Source organism: Microcaecilia unicolor, chromosome 3 (genome assembly GCF_901765095.1).
Source record: "Microcaecilia unicolor chromosome 3, aMicUni1.1, whole genome shotgun sequence".
Lineage (NCBI taxonomy): Eukaryota > Metazoa > Chordata > Amphibia > Gymnophiona > Siphonopidae > Microcaecilia > Microcaecilia unicolor.
In genome coordinates, this window is record NC_044033.1 from 54,249,872 (window position 1) to 54,265,474 (window position 15,603).

Here is a 15,603-nt window from a genome sequence, read left to right on the forward strand (position 1 = left end):
GCCTGTTGCGGACTCGATTGGGGGAACCGAGTAATGTTCTTCACAACCCGTTTACTCTTCCGTGTGGTTGCGAGGCCAGGTGACTCAGGTGAGGCTGGGCGGGACGTCTCCCCGGCATCCGACTCTGACCCGGAAGTCTCGGCGTCAGCGGGGCCTTCTGCTAGGCCCGTAAGGTCAGGGTACATAGGAGCATAGGGCGGCGGCGCAATGTCGTCTTCGTATGCCTCCGCCGTAGCAAGTATCGGGGCTTTTGGAGGCTTCTTCTCGGCCGAACCCTGAACTTTCCCTGCGGTTTTCTTTGGGGGTTTTTTTCTAGAAAGTGTGTTGGTGGTACTGGGCGTAGTTCCTGCCTTGACTCTGGTAGCAGGGGGCGTGGTCTCAGTGGCTTCAGTGCTAGGGGCGGTAGGCCGTATGGGGGCGGTCCCTGCGGCCTTCGGGACGGCAGCGGTTGCCGAGCTTTGGAGAGCGAAGGCATGGGTCGGCAGGGTTCTAAGTTTGGTTTTCCGGCCTTTTCTCTGCTTTACCACCATAAGGGCGGCCTTTTCTACCTTCCGTTGGGCCCAAGCCGGCGGATCCCGGACTACATCCAACCCCGCTTCTATGTATGGAATGTCCTCGGGACAGCCTGGGTTTCCCTCAATTATAACAATATTCATGACCGCCGCCACTTTTTCATACTCGAATGACCCTTCCGGGGGCCATCCAGCAATTCCTAGCCCTGGCCACATAAATTGACATCTCTGTATCATCCCGGCCCTGCTACATTTATCTAGGTCGAACACTTCGCTAAAGTGTTCCGTCATTAAATCTAACGGTGAGGACCCACCCCCCGCCCATCCTAACCTGAGTGCCAAAGGACAGGTGACGGACAAAAGGGGGAAAGGGGAGGTGGAGGAGTAAGGGGTCTCGTTCCACCAGACACAGAAGGGTCAACACTCGGCCTGACCAGGACGCGGTCGCCCGGCCTGGAACTGCAAGCCCATTCACACACTCTCATACGCCACAAGAAACCCTCCCGTTCGCCGCTCGGTTTCGTCGTCGGAGCCTAGTGAGTTTCGGGACCTAGTCGGATACCAATAGTCCGTATTAGTCACTGGCTAAAAGAGGGTGATCACGCCTCTTCTTCGGTCCTTACTGGGCCGGTCACTACGTAGAGTATACTCGCCTGTCCGCCGGGGTCGCAGGCTGCGCCGTCGTACGCTTCTCTCTGAAATGGAAAAAGGTGCCTTGTCGGAACCACACAACCCCCTCTACAGTCAGGCGGAGTGGATCGGCCCTCCTCCGGGAGATGGACGCTGAAATCAGCGGTGGCCACTCACCACCTTCTCAGGTGGGGGTCGATGACCCGATCCGACCGCAGTGGGGGAGGGGAAGAATATAATCCGATTCCCCTTTCTACTTCTGTCCCATCTGGGTCGCCAATGAAACAGGTGGGAAATCAGGAGACGAAAGGCAAATTTTGGTTCCAAACAAGGCAACTTTATTGCTAGCAAGTGAACAGCACCGAGTAGCCTCGGGACACTGTGTGTCATAAATCATCTGACGCTTACATTTATACTTCCCTACTGGGCCTGCGCATTTGGCCCTTACACGTCACAACTGTCATGCGCAGTAAACATTTGTAGTTCTTACAGTACAAAATTGTAGTCCCAGTACGTACACACGTCATAACACTGAAATGATACTGGCAAGAAAAACGAAACTTAGCAGCTTATTCTGTACACACACACAATGCTCCTTTCTAGCACAGGAGATAAGGTGCGGCTCAGGAATGCAGGGGGGTGTCAGCACCCTCCAAGGTCGCCTATTCAGATGGCGTTGCTACGTGCAAGCTGGTCTTGTATAGGCCTTGCAAACTACTGTTACAAGCTATATGTCTAATAGCCCTGCATTCTGTCTGTACATTAGTAAACAGCAAACTTCTTTTGTTAGTAAACAGTAAAACTGGATAAGGCACAAATGTCCAGTGCAGTAATAAGGTGTGGCCAAACAGCCAAAAGCAGAGGTAGAGTGCATAAGTAAAAGTCCATCAGTAGGCACAAAACATGAGGTTGTCCTGTTGCTCAGTAGTATTCAGGTAGTACCGGCGTTCCACTCCTTCATTATCATATAGTTATTTCTACTATTGTCTGCTGTTTGGATTTGTTCTGGGCTCTCACCACTTCGTGGGTGCCCTGTTCGTTCCCGGCCCTTCTTTCTGTGTGATATGGGCACTTTTACCTCACTCCTGCTGCTGGGTTGCTTCAGCTTTTCTCTCCTATCGGCTAGCGTACCATAAGCAAGTTTGTCTGTAAGGGGTGAGGTTTTATTTTTCCTCAGGTTTCCTCCCTGGCTAATGTTGGTAGCGCTGCTGGCATGTTTAGCTACATAAGTACATGGTTTTTTTTACCAGGTTGGGACAGCCAAGGTCCTCGGGGCCCAGTTGGCTGTTTCCAGTGGTGGCCGGTACAGGTCTATATTAATTATTCTGTTAAGCATGGTGCTGGAAGGTCTGTTGTTTTGGGCTGCAGCTAAGGACTTCCTCTCAGGGTTTTCCTGGTTGCCGTGGTAATCATGCCTCTAGAGGCTGGCATGGCAGTTTTCTTACTCCTGAGGTTTTCAGTTGTACATATGCTTTCTGGATAGGTTTTTCTCCTTATTTGGATGCGGAATCTTATTTGGACCTCTACACAGGGAGGCCTGCTCCGTCTCCTGACACTGGGCCCTGCTTGGTCTTTTAAGACTTTGAGGGTGTTTTTTTGTGGGCTTTGCTTAATCTCCAGACGTTTTGGTCTGTGCTGTCTTTCACTTTTCTGGAGTGCTGCTGTTCCTGAATTTCTGCAGGCTGCATGCTAGTGTGTCTGAGCCTGCAGTAGGGGCCCTGGGTGTTTGCAGCACTTGCTTATTAAGGTCTGCTGGGACAGGGTTTGATCTGGTGGTATTCCTCCTTTGTGGGATGCTCTCCCTGATAGGGGTTTCTGTCTCATGCTCTTTCTGACTTCCTTAGTTTCCTCCTTTAAGGGTGGGCTGGCAGGTTGTGCATGGGGGTTTTGTGCCTGTGTGGCATGCTAGCTGTTCGTTCTGGGCCATAGGTTGCTAAATATGCTTCAGGCTTGGTGCATGCAGACTTGGCGTCATTTTAGACATAGTAACATATGTCGTCTTTCCCTGCGCACTTTTTCCCATCTGGGGGTATTGAGCCTTGCCCTGTCTAGGGGGGTCAGGCCCTGCTCTGGTTTGCTGCCGTCTGACTACTTTGTCAGGACTGCGCACCTGGTGGTGTTTGTTTGGTAGTCCTTGTATCTGACCATCTAGGAATACTCATGTGGTCGGCCTTGGGATGTCAAGCCTGGTTTTTATTTATTTATTACATTTGTACCCCGCGCTTTCCCACTCAAAGCAGGTTCAGTGTGGCTTACGTAGTAATTGGGGTTACAAAGTATTGGTGGAGAGAAATAATTTGAATATTATCAGAGTAATAAAAGAAGTAGAAATGCAGGGATGAGGGGAGTAGGAGAAGTATGAGCAAGGGTAAGTGAGCAATTGGAGGGTAGATGAGGCGGAGGGGAATGAGCAAGAGTGAAGGGAGTAGGAGAGGTGTGAGTAAGGGTAGGTGAGCATTGGGGGAGGGGTCAATGAGGCGAAAGGGGGTAGAACAGGGGATAAGCAGGGGAAAATGAGGCGGGAGGTATAGTCTAGGTCGTTGTCATTGTCTCCTGGATATGTGATGAATAGATGGGTTTGTGGAAATCTGGATCGTTTGGGTAGGCTTGCCTGAACAGATGGGTTTTTAGTGATTTCCGAAAGGGCAGATGGTCACTGAGTGATCGGATTGGTCTGGGGAGGGCATTCCAGAGTTGGCTGCCTAAGAAGGAGAAGTTGGATCCATAATAAGTTTTGTACTTGAGTCCTTTGCAATTGGGGTAGTGTAGGTTGAGGTAAGTTCGTGAGGTTGTAGACATGTTCCTGGTGGGGAGGTCGATCAGGTCGAGCATATAGCCTGGAGATTCACCGTGGATAATCTTGTGGATTAGTGTGTGGACTTTGAAATTGATTCGTTCTTTGATAGGGAGCCAGTGAAGTTTTTTTTTCGAAGAGGTGTTGCACTTTCAAATTGTGGTTTGCCAAAATTGAGTCTAGCTGCTGTATTTTGGGCAGTCTGAATTTTTTTCAGGATGTGTTTCTTGCAGCATAAGAAAATACTGTCGCAGTAGTCGGCGTGGGTAAGTACTGTGGATTGCACCAGGTTCTGGAATGTTTTCAGGGGGAGATATGGTTTTACGCGTTTCAGTATCCATATCATGTTGAACATTTTCTTTGTAGTGGATTTTGCATGATCTTTGAGCGAGAGATGGTTGTCTGATATCACTCCGAGGATTTTAAAGTTGTCAGATATGGGGATTGTGGTGCCGGAGATGTTAAGGTTGGTAGGGAGGGGCGCTGAGTGCTGGGACGAGAGGATTAGGCATTGCGTTTTTTCTTCGTTCATTTTCATCAGAAAGGCGTTGGCCCAAGCGGTTAAGATGTGCATGCCCAAGGATATTTTGTCGGAAATTTCAGTTAGATTAGATTTGAAGGGAATAAATATGGTGACATCGTCAGCATATATGAAAGGGTTGAGACCATGTCTGAATAGAGCTTTTGCTAGTGGGATCATCATAAGATTGAAAAGGATCGGGGATAGAGGGGGAACCTTGAGGTACACCGCAGTTTGGTGACCAGGGAGATGAGATAATTGAGGTTGATTTGACTTGGTAACGGCTCAGGGGCTCTTATTTTGTTCTGTCATGGAACATTTTTTTCTTTGCGGCATCTTGGGACGATAGGATATGGTTGGAGACGTCGAGTCTTGCGCCGGAAGAGGCAGTTGAGCCTTGTTCTGGATGAGGCCGTCGTACCTTGCTCCAGCTTAGGATGTCGAGCCTTGCTCCGGTTGCAGCCGTCGAGACGGGCTCCGGCTGAGCCCGTCGAGCCTTGTTCCACCTGGGACCGTCGAACCTTGCTCCAGTTGAAGCTGTCGAGCCTGGACCCGGCTGAGGCCGTCGGGCCTCGCTCCGGCTGAGGCCATCTATGTCTCCAGCCATATCCCATCCAAAGTGAATCGCCTGTGGTTTATGGTTTTATTGGTACTTTACCATTTGTACTAGCCAGGCAGGGCTAAGCGGTTTACATACTAAAATTCAAATAAGAAAAGGAAAAAAAACTCCATTGTTTGATAGGAAAGGACATTCATTCACTCTTTACAGAACATTCACCACCCTGAAACCTCAGTTCGTGTCTTCTGGTTCCTACTGCTTCCCCATATCTGGAAAAGATTTGTTTTGTGTATTAATACCTGACAAGTATTTAGTTTAAAACAATTTTTTATTGAACAAACAATAAATCAGTACAACCATAAGTCTGTGTGAATTTTTCATTATTTCTTCCCCCCTTTATCCCCTCCCTCCTCCCCAAAACCTCTTGTCTATTCTTCTTTGTTACAGCATCCTTCTTTCTTGTATATTAACAATTTCAATATAACTCCTTTCGCTATAGAATTTACATAATAACTTTATGATTAAAGAAGCTCTTACATACAAAACTAGTCCCTCTTTATGGTAAATATGTACATATATGTCAATTATTTATTAACTATTCTTCCCTTCCCCCTCCTGTTCCTTCCCCCCCCCCCCCCCCCCCCCCCCCCCCCCCCAGATAAGGGGTCAAGAATTCTTTATACTGAGATTGACTGTCACCAGCTCGCAGCAGATATCATTCCCTCTTTCATTAAAGGGTCCCTAATCGGTTTAGCACAAAACTGCGTGCTCGTGGAGCCAATGCTTGTATGTATGGTTTCCAAACTAAGTAAAACTCTTTTTGTCTTTTTAATTTCCATTGCACTTCTCGGAGTTCCATTAATAGTAACGCATGCAGTCTATTACGCCATTGCCAATATGTAGCAGCCTCTTGGTGGATCCAATTGGCTAAAATGCATTTTTTCCCTATTAAAAATGCTCTATATAGCAGGAGATTATGATGGACAGCACCAGTACCCCCCACCGTCTCCCCTCCCAGCAATACCTGTTCTGGGCTCACTGATATATGTTGATTCATTATATGTGCCATGAAATTACATATCTTTTCCCAAAATTGTTTTACCACCGGGCAATCCCACATGGCATGAAAGTATGTACATTGCAGCCCTCCGCATTTTCCACAGTCTGGTGAATCCACTCCTCCCATTTTATACAATCTAAATTTGGAGGTATATGCTCTAAACAACACTCTACCATGACACTCTCTCAAGTCTGCATTACTTATTTTCTGTGGGATTTGTTTCATGCTGCATAACAACCTTTGTGCAGTGATGTTTTTTTGTAAATCCACCTGACAAGTATTTAAATGTTGTCTGTATCCTATCTCTCCTTTCCTCTAAGGCAGGGATTCTCAACCCAGTTCTCGAGACACATCTAGACAGTCAGGTTTTCAGGGTACCCACAATGAATATGCATAAGATAGATATGTATGCCCACCTCCATTGTATGAAATTCCTCACTCGCATTCATTGTGTGTATCCTAAAAACCTGACTGGCTAGGTATGAATCAAGGACTGGGTTGAGAACCCTTGCATTAGGGTATACATATTCAGGTCTTCAAGGTTTTTTTTTTTTCTTCTCATACATCTTTTGGTGTATACCCCATACCATTTTTGTAGCTTTCCTCTGAACCGCTTCAAGTCTTTGTCCTTAGTGAGATGTAGTCTCCAAAACTGAACACAGTATTCAAAGTGGAGTTTCACTGTTGACAGGGGCATTGACACTTTTCTTGCTGGTTATGCCTCTCTATGCAGACTAGCATCCTTCTGACTAGGGTCACTGCCTTAGTCTGTTTTGCTGTCAAGTGATCCTCAATCACCCCAAGGTATCTCAACTGAACTGTGTTTTATCAGTCTCTCACACCCTATCGCATACGTCTTGTTTGCATTCCTATACCTCAAGTGCATCACTCTGTACTACTTTGCATTAAGTTTTAACTACTAGACAGTTAATATAGGCACCTATTTTTGTTCTTTATAGGTAGAGACATGCAAGTATTCCCATGTGATTGGCTTTCAGAAGTTAAAACTGCTTGAGATTTGAAGATGAGATCAGCAAGCAAACTGCACTGTGTAGCTCTGATTAATCAGATACAGTGTTCTTCTAATCTCTCTAATAGTTGTTTTTGAGATGTGTAACTAGATAGAGAGACTAGGGATATCACAGACTCGGAACTCCTACATATGTTAAGCTCTGGGAGTGCTGTTCCAGTCCAGCATCGTATGACATCACTCACTTCTGTGCCTGATTGATCCTGCTGTTTATGGACAACACCTGTTATAGTAAGTACAGGGCCGGCATTACGGGTGGGCAAACAGGGCAATTGCCCTGGGCCCCCATGTTACTGGGGGGCCCCAAACCTGCCTGAAATTTGAAAGAGGAACAATCTACAAGCAAGCTTTGGGGACCCCTCCGTAGCATCTTCCCTGGGCCCCATCATATCTAGCACTGGCCCTGCGTAAGTAACTTAGTAGAGGAATAGCTTAATGGTAAGAGAAGCCCAGTTCAAATTCCACTGCAGCTCCTTGTGACCTTGGGTAAATCACGTAACCTTTCATAGGCTTACATACAAGCTTAGATTGTGAACCTTTCAGGGACAGAAAAATGCTTGTATCTGAATTAAACATGTGGTATAAATCATACACAGCTTTGGTTTTACATGAGTTGGAAGTAAAAGAAGCAGGAGGAAAGTACTAAGTCAAAATAAACTGCATATGCTATTATTGTATCTGCCCCTCATTGTATGAGTCTTGGAAAAAAGTGGTGGTTTTTCCAACTACCTTGTAATGTTAAGTACAATAACCAGCATTTCTGTTTACAGCAGTTTATATGTATATAGCACTGATTAGTTTTTATATCTTTTTTTTTTTCTGTAGACAGAATTCATCACTGAACCTGTTCAGTTCTATGGTTACCTTAATAGTAGAGGAATTGGTACCAAGTCAGCTGCTTTCCATATAGCATGGTCTCAACAGCTGGAACACCAAGAAAATGTGCAGCAAGCTAATGTTGTGTTTCAAAATGCTGTACAAAACAAGGTGGAGCCAACAGAACCATTACATGAACAGTACAGGTAAACTATGTATTGTAGATGCCTGTAATTCAAGGTGAATATATTAAGTGTTTGTCTTATACTACACCTACATGTTTCCCTTGTTTAGAAAAGACATAAATAGGGACCTTAATTTTCAGGTTTTATTTTTCTTGGGTATTTCGGTGTTACTGTAAGAATAGACATACAAGAAAATCATTCAGAAATGACTTCATATCCTCCTAGACCAGTCCACACCCGTGGATTGTGTTCCCTAATCAGCAAATAAAAAGCAAAGAACACTGACTTTCAGTAACATTACTAGTATAAGGATTGGTGCAGTCCTCAGCCTTGCAAGTAATAACTACCTATAAGATGGTTATGATCTGGACTGGTGTGATTGGGCTCCCTGGGGTTCAGGTAATAGCCTAGGTTAGTGGTTGAGCTGCCAACATTTTTTTCAGTGCTCTGTCTGTTTACAAACCTGATTAGAACAAAGGGAACCCTTGAAGTCTAGCTATTAGCTAGGCAGGAGCCCCAAATGTGGACGGACAGACGGGGGGGGGGGGGGGGAGGTTAGTAAGACAGGGTGGCTTCCTAAGGGAGTCTCCCCCTTCTAGGTGTCTGTGCCTTACTGTTCTAGCCATCTGTTCCTCCTCACTTGTTTTCTGTTCCTGCATGACTGCCTCTTCCTTACACTACTACTACTACTACTATTTAGCATTTCTATAGCGCTACAAGGCATACGCAGCGCTGCACAAACATAGAAGAAAGACAGTCCCTGCTCAAAGAGCTTACAATCTAATAGACAAAAAATAAATAAAGTAAGCAAATCAAATCAATTAATGTGAACGGGAAGGAAGAGAGGAGGGTGGGGGGGGGGGGGGGGACCTAGTACTGAGAGTAAGGGGCAGCAGGGATTCAAAGCAGAGGAGTTCAACCTGAGATTTGTTGTGGCAGTTGGGTTTTCCAGGCTCGAGACACAGCCAGCAGACCAACATGGGAGAGGAAAGCCTTGTGGAGCTGCATTTAGGATTGAGCAGTGGGATGCCAGATAGCAACAGGTGCTACAGCAACATCCGATGTCTCAGTTCACCACCAAGAGTGGCCTAATGGTTAGTGCAGCGGACCTTGAGCCTAGCATCCTGGGTTTGATTCCCACTACAGCCTCTTGTGACCCTGGGCAAGTCACTTAACCCTCCATTGCCTTGGGTACCTGTTTATAATTGGATTGTAATCCACATGCAACCTGAACTCTGGGATAATGCAGGATACAAATGTTATAATAAATACATTTACAGGGAAAGATGATAAGCTCAGTCTTGGCCATGTTTAGTTTCAGGCATCATTGTCAAGACAGGCAGGCTGAGACTTGGGCCTGGATGCCTTCTGAAATTTCTGGTGTGGAGAGGTAGATCTGAGAGTCATCAGCATAAAGGTGGTGATGAAAACAATGGCAGGAAATCAGAGCACCAAGGGAGTAAATCTAGATGGGCAGAAAGTATTTTGGGCTGGTTTCAGTACCATAACCGAAACCAAAATTCGGTCAGCCTTTACTGTAGGTAACATCAAATGAAGAATATTTTTTCATCAGATCTGCAGTATAGACTCATGGAGTTCATACCACATTAGAGACAATTGTGACATAGGTGCCAAAGAGTGCATATCTATCTTGGAGACTGAAGAGAAATGTTTGATCAGCAGCTTATCCGTTGCCATAGTATTATTACATAATAGAGACCACCTGAAAAGTCCATGATCGCTTCCAGTTATGTTTGATATTTTGATTAAACTGTGTAAAAATCATATTCTGCTCTTGTCTAGATTGTTCAAGATGAGACTATCCCAGAGAGAGGTACCCAGCCAAGGTGAGAGAACTACTGCTTAATATGCATCAGGTGTTCCTATCCACAAAAGCCTCGCTGTTTAACCACACTTAAGATTTGCCTTTGGGTTTAAAAAGTAAAATCATGTGCATGTAAGGACTGCATACACGAATTAAAACAAATGCCCTTAAAATGTAATAATACTGGACTGATCTGGCAAGCAATAATGAAACAGTGATGAAATATTCCCCAGCTGTAAAGGACTAAAATACAGATTAACACATGCGTCCAGCTTTTCCTACATGAGCACGCAGCTGTGGAATGCATTGCCATTTAACCTGAAAACAATTTACGACCTAATCAATGATCCATAATAACTGTATCACATCTCCACTTTTCTGTTATTCTGAATGTTTTCTTTCTATACCCAATTGCTTAATTCTATTATGTTATCCATGTTCTTTATGTAATACCAATTGTATCTTTTAATCTGGAATGGCGAATGTCATGACGGAACATTGTAAGCCACGTTGAGCCTGCAAATAGGTGGGAAAATGTGGGATACAAATATTCATTCACTTAAGCAATAATGAGCACTAATTTTTCTAATCATTCTACAACTCCAAGCACATTTAATTCTTTTCTCATTATACAAAACAGGGAGCCACAGAAAAACTGAAATAGAGATTTCCCTGAAGAAAGCCAGGTAAACACTGGTAAAAGAGAAACAGAAATGTATTTTCTCCTGCACTCTGCAAAATACAAAAATAGAAAAGACGTACATTTCACAAAGCAGGCACATCTCGGTCCTTAAAAAGTATTAAATAAAAATATTTCTTTTCTACCTTTGTTTTCCGAGCACTTTATTGTTCTAATTGGGCTGGTCCCAGTCTCTTTTCCACTTCTCACGTGTCTGTCTTCTCTAAATTCTTTTCCACGTTGGCGTTTCCATTTCTTCTCTCTCCTCTTGGCTTTGTCCTTTCCTTCTCTACATCTGTCTGGCAGTGACCTTTCATTTCGTGTCTTCCCCCCCCCCCTTATTTGTGTTTATCCCCCTTTCTCTCACCGTAGTATCTGTTTCACTTCTCATCTACCTACTAGCTTTTACCATTGCTCCCTCTGTCTCTCACAATATCCAGTCTCCTAAACCCCTGTCTTTTTTTTTTTTTTTTCACCCACTTCCTTAGCCCTCATTCCCACCCTATCAGTCCCCAGCTCCATCCATTTCTCTCTTTCATTCCCTTGCTTCCAAGGCCCTATACCCCATGCCCTTCCTTCCTCTTCCCCCTTGCAAGGTCGTGTCACTCTCCCTCCCTTCTTCCTTCCCTCCAAGGTCCGGTGTCACTTTCCTTCCCTCTCCCCCTCCACAAAGTCTGGTGTTGCTTTCCTTCCCTCCATTCTTGTCCAACATTTCTCCTCTCTTCCCTGCCCTCCCTCCATGTGCATCTCCTTTATGGCTTCCCTCCCCCGCGCGTTTAAACCTTTTATTTTCCTCGCAGCGACGGCAGTGAAGCACACAACACAGCGAGCTCTCCTCCAGTCTTTCCCTTCCCTCACTTAGTGTCCCACCTTCTTGCAGTGATGTATTTCCTGTTTTCGTGAGAGCGGGACACTGAGTGAGGGAAGGGAAAGGCTGGAGGTGAGCCCGCTCTGTTGTGTGCTTCACTGCGAGTAAAATAAAAGGCTTAAACGTGCATGAGGGGGAATGGGGGCAGGAAGGAACGAAGAGGAAGCCTGTCCGGGAGCTGAGGGTGGGAAGAGATGCCTGCAGTGTTGCGACAGCCCTGCGTTTGGGGGGGCAATGCCCCCCCTCGCCCCCCAAACTATGCCTATGGGTAGGCGTCTTGTGTACCGCAGGTGCAGGGGACTACTCTGCTGCGCGTCTTACCTTCCGCCTAGACCAATACGCTCATATCGCCCCTCTCCTCAAGTCAATTCACTGGCTTCCGATCAGGTACCGCATACAATTCAAGCTTCTCTTATTAACCTACAAATGCACTCAATCTGCAGCCCCTCATTACCTCTCTACCCTCATCTCCCCTTACGCTCCTACCCGTAACCTCCGCTCACAGGACAAATCCCTCCTCTCAGTATCCTTCTCCACCACCGCCAACTCCAGGCTCCGCCCTTTCTGCCTCGCCTCACCCTATGCTTGGAATAAACTCCCTGAGCCCATACGCCAAGCCCCCTCCCTGCCCATCTTCAAATCCTTGCTCAAAGCCCACCTCTTCAATGTCGCTTGTGGCACCTAACCATTATTCATCTATTCAGGAAATCTAGACTGCCCCAATTTGATTGACTGCACTTTTTTGTCCTTTAGATTGTAAGCTCCTTCGAGCAGGGACTGTCCTCTGTGTTAAATTGCACAGTGCTGCGTAACCCTGGTAGCGCTTTATAAATGTGTAGTAGTAGGAGTAGTAGTTATTACTGCTCCTGTGGGGCAGAGAAATAACTTCTTTTTGCACCTGTGGTAAAACTTTGAAAATTTTCCCCATTCCTGTGGTTTTACTGTGGATTACTGCAGTTCACCGCGATTACCCGCTCCTGTGTCATTCTCTAGTCTGGACTACTCTGCAGCATTAGAGTGGGGGGGGAGGGAGGGGGAGAGAATAGACCCACTTGCAGGGGGAGGCACGTCCTCAAGGATCTATCTTGAAAGTCCTTGAACAACAATATTTCACACTCTATGCAGAAAAATGACTGGTCCAAGTAGTATGTGCATCTTTTTTATTTTTTAAGCACCTTGACTGGTGATTTCCTCAAATATAAAGCAGAAAAAAATAAAAAATTGTAGTATCAAAACATCCATAAGTAGCAATTTTCAAATCTGCTCCCACATGGCTTACACTAAGGGTCGTGCCAAGGGTCTCTGGTGCCCCCCTGCAGACTATCAGTTGGTGCCCCCCCCCCCCCCCCCCGTCTCGCTTCTTCATTAGATGTTTCTCCATTGCTACCTGTCTTTCCTTTAGACTGAAAACTACAGGCCCAGCCAGACCTGACAAAAGGGTCTACCACACCCTTCAATGTCAAGCATTTACTAGAAAACTGTAAATTAGCTTACACAGGAAAGCAGTTTAAAAAAATAAACACAATTCCTGCTGTTTCTTAACACTGCTCTCCAGAGAAAGCACTGCCTTTATAAAGAGGCTTTTCAGTGGGACTTAGCCTATTAAAAACTATTAGCATAATTAGGAATGGCCAGCCCTTGTAACTGCAGAGACCTAAGCTATGATTATGCATGTTCCTGTCTTTGTTACAGTGTGTGTGTGTGGGGGGGGGGTCTCTTCATCTCATTTACACAGTCTGACCTCCCTGGCTCACTGGGAGCCCAGTCTCTTGGAGACTGCTATACATTGCAAAATAAGATAGCAGATGTAAATTCTCAAAGTGGACATATTCCAAACACTAAAATGAAAATAAAACTATTTTTTTTCTACCTTTGTTGGCTGGTGACTTTCTTTTTCTGATCATGCTGGCCCAGTATCCGATTCTGTTGCTGGTATCTGTCCTCTTAACTCTGTTTCCAGGGCTTCCTTTCCACTGTATGTATCCCTCATTGATAAGTCTCTGACTCTAAAGTTTAGCAATTTCATTAAAGCAAAATGTATTTTCAAATATCACAAACTCTCCCTATCCAAGCAGAATGTTTTATATAAAAACAAACACACAAAAAAAGCAATCAGATTTTTACTTACCAGCTATTCTACACTATACGTCAGCTAAACTTCCTCTTTGAACCTCAGCCAATTAAATGGATTTTAGCTGTAGATATGATAATTATGTACACACATCATTGCAGTCATGCCCTCCTCTGTATACATGCTCAAAAAACAAAAACTTTGAACCACTTACAGATAACAATTACACTATTTATTTTTTATTTCTCCCCAGTCTCACTTGCACACCTGCCTCCAAACCTGTTCTCTTTAATTTGAATGTTGTTCAAGCTCACCCTGAATGAAAGTTGTTCCCATACTAAAGCCATAAATAGCTGCTGGTTGTACTCTTTGAAGCAGCTTTAGCAGAGCAGCGTGTCTATCTCAGCACTGCTGGGCTACCTTCACTTCCTGATGCGGGAAGGGCAGGGGAGAGAGGGGAATCACAACTTCAGGTAAAAGATTTTGCAAGTGAGTGGCACCCTCTAGAGGTCAGCGCCCCCCTGCGTTGCTTACCTCGCTTACCGTGTCAGCACGGCCCTGCTTACACTTCCACTTTTTTCCCCTCTTTGGTAGCCAGATAAGGTAGCTAGGTGGGGCGCAAGGGGAGCGGCTGCTCCCTCAATCGGATTTCAAACGAAAACGGTGCCTACCTCGCTTGCTGCCACACAGCAGCATGGATTTTATTTTAAGCTTTGCTGCACTTCTCCCCTTTCTCTGATCGTACCGTAAGTAGAGGAGTGTGGTAGCCGTGTTAGTCCACTCTTAAGGTTATCAATAGAAATCAAACAAAATAAAACATGGAAAAGAAAATAAGATGATACCTTTTTTATTGGACATAACTTAATACATTTCTTGATTAGCTTTCGAAGGTTGCCCTTCTTCCTCAGATCGGAAATAAGCAAATGTGCTAGCTGACAGTGTATATAAGTGAAAACATTCAAGCATTACTATGACAGTCTGACAGGGTGGGAGGAGGGGGGTGGATAGGAGGTATGCATGGGGACATTAAAGCATATCATTGATATTCTAACAGGATGGGTGTGGATAGGTGAGGGGTGGGGTGATCAACAGAGACATACAGCTTTATGGTTTATAATGGGCTACGAACCCCAGATCCTTGTTAAGTCCTTTCTGTTGGGTGTTAAAATATTCAATCATTCTGACTTCAAAGGTCTTACGTTCTTGTATGGTTTTAAAGTTACCTTTCAGGATTCTCACTGATCGTACCAAAACAACCATCCCTCTTCTTTACTCTCCTCAAACACTCCCCCCCCCCCCCCCCCCCCCCACTGAGTCTAGCAGACCAACACCAGCGCTTTTTTTTCTCTTCCCCCTCGGTTCCTGAGTCACTGACCACACATGAGGATTTTAACCCTTTCATCTCTCCCAGCCCTTCAGCCTCACACAGGCACCTATTTTACAAAAGTCTGCTCCCCCTGATGTCAAAACCTGGCTATGCCTCTGGTAGCCACCTAATTTTCTTGCCTCTCTCAAGACAGGTTTGCATCCTCGGAATCTTCTTGCCTCTTTTCTTGAGTCTGTAGATTCCTATTGACAAGTACATAGGCTACCTGGGTGGGTACCTAGTCACGTCTTTCTGGGGAAAAGAACCAATCACTATGCCAAAAGCACACCAATAAATGGGCACGTATTTACTTCAGGCTCACCAGTTTGGAGTGCACCCAAAGACACTTTTCTGTAAGGCTTCCTACCTGGTAAAATCTCAAAATTCCAGAGTCTAAAATATATATTATTCTCCCAAACCTTTAACTGCTTTAAGTGGGTTGGTGGGAAGGGGAGTGTTTCCCGGGTTGGTCCTGAAGTACCCCCTTGCCAGTCGGGTTTTCAGGACATCCACAATGAATATGCATGAAAGAGATTTGCATGCAGTGGAGGCAGTGTATGCAAATCACTCATGTATATTCATTGTGGATATCCCGAAAACCCTATTTGGCAAGGGACTACTCCAGAATCGACTTGGGAAAACTGTTTAAGGTTCTGTTCTAATAAAGCAGTGTGCTTTCACTTGTGAA

The 15,603-nt window shown here is 45.3% G+C and overlaps 1 protein-coding gene across 1 annotated transcript in view; it reads left to right on the plus strand.

Moving 5' to 3' along the window:
* Window positions 1-15,603, plus strand: part of BUB1 (BUB1 mitotic checkpoint serine/threonine kinase) — a 189,241-nt gene that overhangs the window by 37,886 nt on the left and 135,752 nt on the right. The window contains 2 exon segments of the mRNA XM_030195939.1: window positions 7,931-8,127; window positions 9,910-9,953. Coding sequence (XP_030051799.1) covers window positions 7,931-8,127; window positions 9,910-9,953 — 241 coding nt within the window.